Genomic DNA, 5568 nt, shown 5'->3' with positions numbered 1-5568 from the left:
AGGCTTTGTCCTGGGAACCAGCCAACTTTCGTGGCTCCTCCTCAGATGCCAGTCATCCCAGCTTCAGTTCTTCATCCTAGCCATCTGGCTTTCCCACCTTTGCCCCATGCCCTCTTCCCATCACTGCTTTCCCCGCACCCTACTGTCATCCCACTGCAGCCCCTGTTCTAGTCCCCGCCATGAAGGGGGAGAAAAGGTTCACGTGAAACCTATTGCTATCTGCCTAAACGCTGATCGAAGTGCATAATTGCCTATTGAAATGGTGGAATAAACTAGCCAAACTATGGCCTCGTTGATATGAAATCATTTACTGTAAGTGTAATGATGCAAATAAATTATTAAGTTTCTGATACATAATATTATTAAGACACTGAATAGTTTGAAAACCAATACAATATATGCTGTACATTAAGATGGTGTCTTAAGAGTATGTATAATGTACATAAGATATATTTATAGAACTGTAATTTATGTTGTAAAGTATGCTCCTTGCTTTTTTTTAATCTTTGTGTATTTGCATCTATTTAATGTTTAGACAAAGCTGATGGCACTACGTTTTGTACCATGTTCCTTGAAACTGTAAATTCAGTGAAATATATCTCTTGCAATAAATTTTTGTTAAGTATTTAAGTAATTCAAACTTTGTTTTAGTTCGTTTTCACTGTTTTGGGAATGTACAGTAATAGTAGGTTTTGGATTTACATTGTTTTTTCTGTCCATTATTATCTCTGAACCTCAGAGGCTCAACATAAAATCTTCATAGCCTATCAATGCTTAAACTGTGACATCACCTTTCAGAATAAGTTAAAAAGGTCCATTTGTTTTTCTGTTTGTTCTAATGCCGCTTATACTCAGCGATTACTATATTTCCTGAACAATTGGCCCTCTAGTCAATAAACCATTTTTGTAAAAGTAATGTCAGTGTTGGGGGAGGGATAACTCAAAAAAAAATGCAAAGTACATAGTATTCTTTCAGGAACTGTAAAATAGCACTAGTGGACAAGAAATAGCAAATAACCAATATAAATTCTTATAACTTTTTGTATGTTAAAGTTCTCAAATGTATTATGTTTATTTTTAATTGTTGCAGGAAATTTTGTATATAATAATATTGGCATGGATTAAAGAATGGGTTTAATTAATAAATCACTATCCATATCTAACTTCGGGGGCAGAATGGCATAAACACAATCTGTATCTGGATATACTCTTAATTGAGAATCTGGGAGTGGGAAGGAGATTAAATACATAGCTCTTCCTTCTGAACATCTTTCTAGTAGTCATGTTTGTAACATATTTCCAAATCACCCAGGAGCAATTAGAACAGTTTCACACCACCCTTCCAGATTCTGCTTTATTTTTAAAGATCTCTGCATGATTATTCACTCAAGTGCTTTTACATGTACTGAACAATATAATTATTCAATAGAAAACTAGGGAACATCACTCTCTTCCAATACATATGTGACCTGGTCTATGCCACTTGGTAAGACAAAGCCCATGTGCCTGGTAGAGAAGGTTCACCTTACCATTTGCAAATGATAAAGAGTTACAGCAGCCCAGGAATGAATCCCAGCATCAGAGAGGACAACTGAGTTCTTCCAAAGGGAGAGCAACATTTAAGTGGTGCTGTAGTGAGGAAATGCTAATTTCTACGTCTACTGTAGGAATTTGTTACCCTAAACGATATTGAGCATAACTGTATCTCCCCATAACAGAATAATCTATATTGAACTATTTTAAATAGAGCGGGAGGAAAGAGAATATCTAGGTTGTTAACTTTCTCGATTATTTGCTGTATTAATCATTGATTTAAGTGTTTTCCTGAAAACATGGTGTGAGAGACTGCATATGCTATTTTATGATTGACAAATAAGAAAATAAAAATAGTAAGGGAAGCAATTCCATTTCAAATGTTCTGAGATAACATGTTCCAAAAATGGAAACTAAAATTGGAACAGATGATTTTTCCTGAAGCAAAATGTTTGAAACTATCTTTGAAGGTAAAATAGATGGGCATATCTACTGGGGAATGCTGACCCAGTTCATTTTTAATCTGTCAGATAAGGATTGTTTTTTCTGCTGTTCAAAATCAAACTGAGTGTTCAACTTTAAACACGCAGATTTTCTCTCTTCTTTTTGTCATCTCCTGTCACGCCCCTGGTTCTTCTCGTACCTCTTGTTCTATTCTTTAATTCCTTTTCCTTTGATCTTTTCCGTCTCAGTTTCATTGCAGACATTTGTGTGTATGTGTGTCTCCCATTTTTCTTTCTCCATGTTAGTCATTCCTTTTACTTTTCTTTTTCAATTCTGGTCCTCTCCTACATTTCGTTTTGTTAAAAGATTTGGTTAACTCTATAGTTGTAACAGAGTATACTTGAATACTTATAATCAAGTTATTAGCTATGTGATGGAGATTTCTGGAAAGTTTGAGGAAGGAAGTTCTCAGTTAAAACTATTGAAATTCAACTTGACAGATAAATTAATCGGTTCTCATGTATATCAATGCCTGGAGAAGAAATGAGTGTTAGTTAAGCACGCCAAAGCCATTTTGGTCATAAATAATTCACCTAAATATTCAACATATCTGATAAGATGTTGCTTACATAGTTGAAGCATCTGCTACACATCTTGGACTCAAAATGAATGTATGATGAGATACTTGTAACCTGCTCTGACAACACCACTCCCAGAATCAAAGGAATCAGGCTGATGGCCTGAAGATCAGCAATGAGCAAAGCAATCAGACAGGTTAAGTCAGGGTGAACTGAAGAGGCAGTGGGGCTGTTGGAGGGCCCCCGGTCATGCTCATATTGTTGGCAGCAAAATTCAGGCCAATGTAACAGCCATACTCTGGACGTAGGTTTGGGCACTGGCGGAGGGCTTGTTCATGGGTCTTGGAGCTGAAATCCCAGTCCTCTTCTGGCATAAACTATGGTACATTTTATACTATTGGGAGGTTTAAATGATTCCAACACTATCTCTTACCCACCATCTCTAGTCTGTAGTTACAAGCATTGCTATATTTGTTATTTTAAAGATGAATGATTTGGAATATAGAATGAATCTAAACATGGAAAGTAACTGTAGCCAAGTAACAAAAGGATTCACATTATGACAGAAAGGGAACTCATTCACAACTTCAACAACCATCTCTCTCTTTCATGTATATCTAATGATATAGACATAGATATAATGTGTCTCCAAATTCTTTTATGAGCTGAATGGCAATATCAAACTGCCCACAGGGCATCTCAACATGAATATCTACCATGTGTTTTGAACTTAAACCTCAAACTCAAGATCTTTCATTATTGGTAGCACTGAAACCTGGTCTTTGTCTTGTGTTTCTAAGCTCTGTGAATACCATTAAAAAAAAAAAAGCAAAACACATTCTTGTTATCTGAATCAGAAGCCAGAGCCACGTCAAAGCAATCAATGAACCATTTTGGCTCTATTTCCTTAATTATTTTATTTCTCAAGTTTTTCCTGCCTGTCCACTCTATATAGTTCTAGCCCTTGTAGTCCATAAGCTGAATTGCTGAATTGCTCTTATAAATTAATGTCTCTTTGCCCAATTTCCCATTCCTACTAGCCATTCTTTCCACTGTTGCCAGGGATCCATTTTTAAAATGCAAACTTTTTAAGACACTCCCTTATTTTAAAACCTATTACGGAATCTCACTTATTATCAGAATAAGCATGAAAGTCTCAAGACTGTAGTGGAAACTTTATGGTGAATTAGATATCAGTCTCTACTTAGGAACTTCAGTCCAGCACTCCTCTGGACTAACCACTCTAACTGACTTAGTTACAAACATCTCTGAGTTTGTGTGATCATGTTCTGTTATCCTGAGCGCTTTACTCCTTGTATTTATCCTAACTTGGATAGTTAGTAATGTGTTACACTCAACTGGAGTGTCAGTTTCTTTTGTACATCTTTCCCAGATTCCCTCTCCCACAGATGAGTTAGCTTCCTATCCTCTAGGTTCACACAACATGCTGTGCACAAAGTTTGTCATAAACACTGTGTTGAATATATTATCTTATTTGTCACACAAGATTAAGAGCTCCTTAAGTCAATGGAGCATATGACTCATAATAAAACCTCAGTAAAAGTTTGTTGAATGAGGGAATAAAATGGGTTGGAAAAAAATGTAATTAAAGCTATACAGATTGCATTACAGAGTCCCAGAACTGTTATCAGTTTTTACTCCAAATTGATCCTACATCAGTTTAAATGAAAATGTCATGTTCTCCACAAACTAAAACTTTAAGACACCATTTAGTGTGAATAACTTCTTCCTAGAGGAATTATGAATCATTTAAAATAAAATTCCATAATCAATAATCAAAGTATGATTTGAAACTTGTTCCCCACTCCAGGAAGAATGCACAAGCTTCACTCACTCTATCATCTGTCTATCTATCTTCTATTTCTCATCTTTTTTTTAGTATTTGTCATCAAGCATTAACACGTGATGTGTCAAACACCAAATTTTGGAGATAAAGAAATAAAAAGAACCTCTCCTGTTACTCAGATATCCAAGTCTGGAAAAAAAAAAAGAGGAGACATGCAAAATCTTATGTTTAGCCATTTGGTTTTCTATGTCATTATTAGTCAATCATAATGGATTGAGTTTATATTCACTGATGCCCTTTTTTCCCCACTGTGCAGCAGTCTCCATTGTTCATTCAATTCTCCCCCCTCCCCACCCTGCTGCTTATTTGCCTGCCTAAGCCGCTGTCCTTAGGAGTGAAATTTGCCATCAGGGAAGTTTTCCAATAAGCTGTTTATTTTCTCTCACAAATAAAATTAGATAAAGGCTTAAGACTCACACCATCAGTTGAGGTCCAGGCTGTTGCTTTAGAGGCAGCAGTAAAAAGCTGTGCAATTTGTTTTGAGGTGTCTGTCAAATATGATCGAAATCTACCCCACCATCTGCCAGCTCTATGGATTGTGTACCCCTCCCCTGACCCAGCATTGGCGCAGAGGAAAAGGTTACTTTTTTTTTCACACAAAGGCAACATTGCTCAGTAAGTTAAATGCCTAGAGCAAGATTCTTTTATTTATTCATAGATGCAGCTTGTATACTAACACCTGCCCTGAGCCTTCAATACTTGAGAACATGAGCTTGGAATCTACTTGAGCCTGGAGGCTCTGGGCCAAAAAAAACCCCAAAAAGCCAAAATAACTAATAATGTAACAGACTTTACTCCCTTTTTAATCTCCTAAAACCTTACTTTTAATAGACCTAATTATTTTCATCAATTGTATCATTTTTGTGGTAATACTTTGAATGTATTGTTTGCATATTTAATACTTTTCTTTTTTGATTCTGGTTTTAATGGCTGCATTTTATATTTTATAAATTTCATTCTAAATTTTTATAGGGTATACTTTCTATGTCTTTAGTATCTTCACACTATTTAAAATATAGTTTAGATTCTAAAATATAGCTCTCTTCCCATTTCCCTTGAATTAATTATAATTTTTGAATAATATTGTTTCCATATTTTTTGTATTAATTATCCCTAAGGCTATTTTAATTCCCTCATTAAATATAA

At 35.5% G+C, this 5568-nt stretch overlaps 1 protein-coding gene across 1 annotated transcript in view; it reads left to right on the top strand.

Annotated features, from left to right (window-relative positions):
* Window positions 1–1266, top strand: part of ZNF804A (zinc finger protein 804A) — a 71391-nt gene extending 70125 nt beyond the window's left edge. The window contains 1 exon segment of the mRNA XM_029933290.1: window positions 1–1266. This exon segment is cut by the window's left edge and continues 100 nt beyond it. Coding sequence (XP_029789150.1) covers window positions 1–171 — 171 coding nt within the window. The 3' untranslated portion in view covers window positions 172–1266.
* The last annotated feature ends 4302 nt before the right edge of the window (window positions 1267–5568 follow it).

This window comes from Suricata suricatta, chromosome 3 (genome assembly GCF_006229205.1).
Source record: "Suricata suricatta isolate VVHF042 chromosome 3, meerkat_22Aug2017_6uvM2_HiC, whole genome shotgun sequence".
In the NCBI taxonomy this organism is placed as follows: Eukaryota; Metazoa; Chordata; class Mammalia; order Carnivora; family Herpestidae; genus Suricata; species Suricata suricatta.
This window is presented reverse-complemented; position numbering and strand designations above follow the sequence as displayed.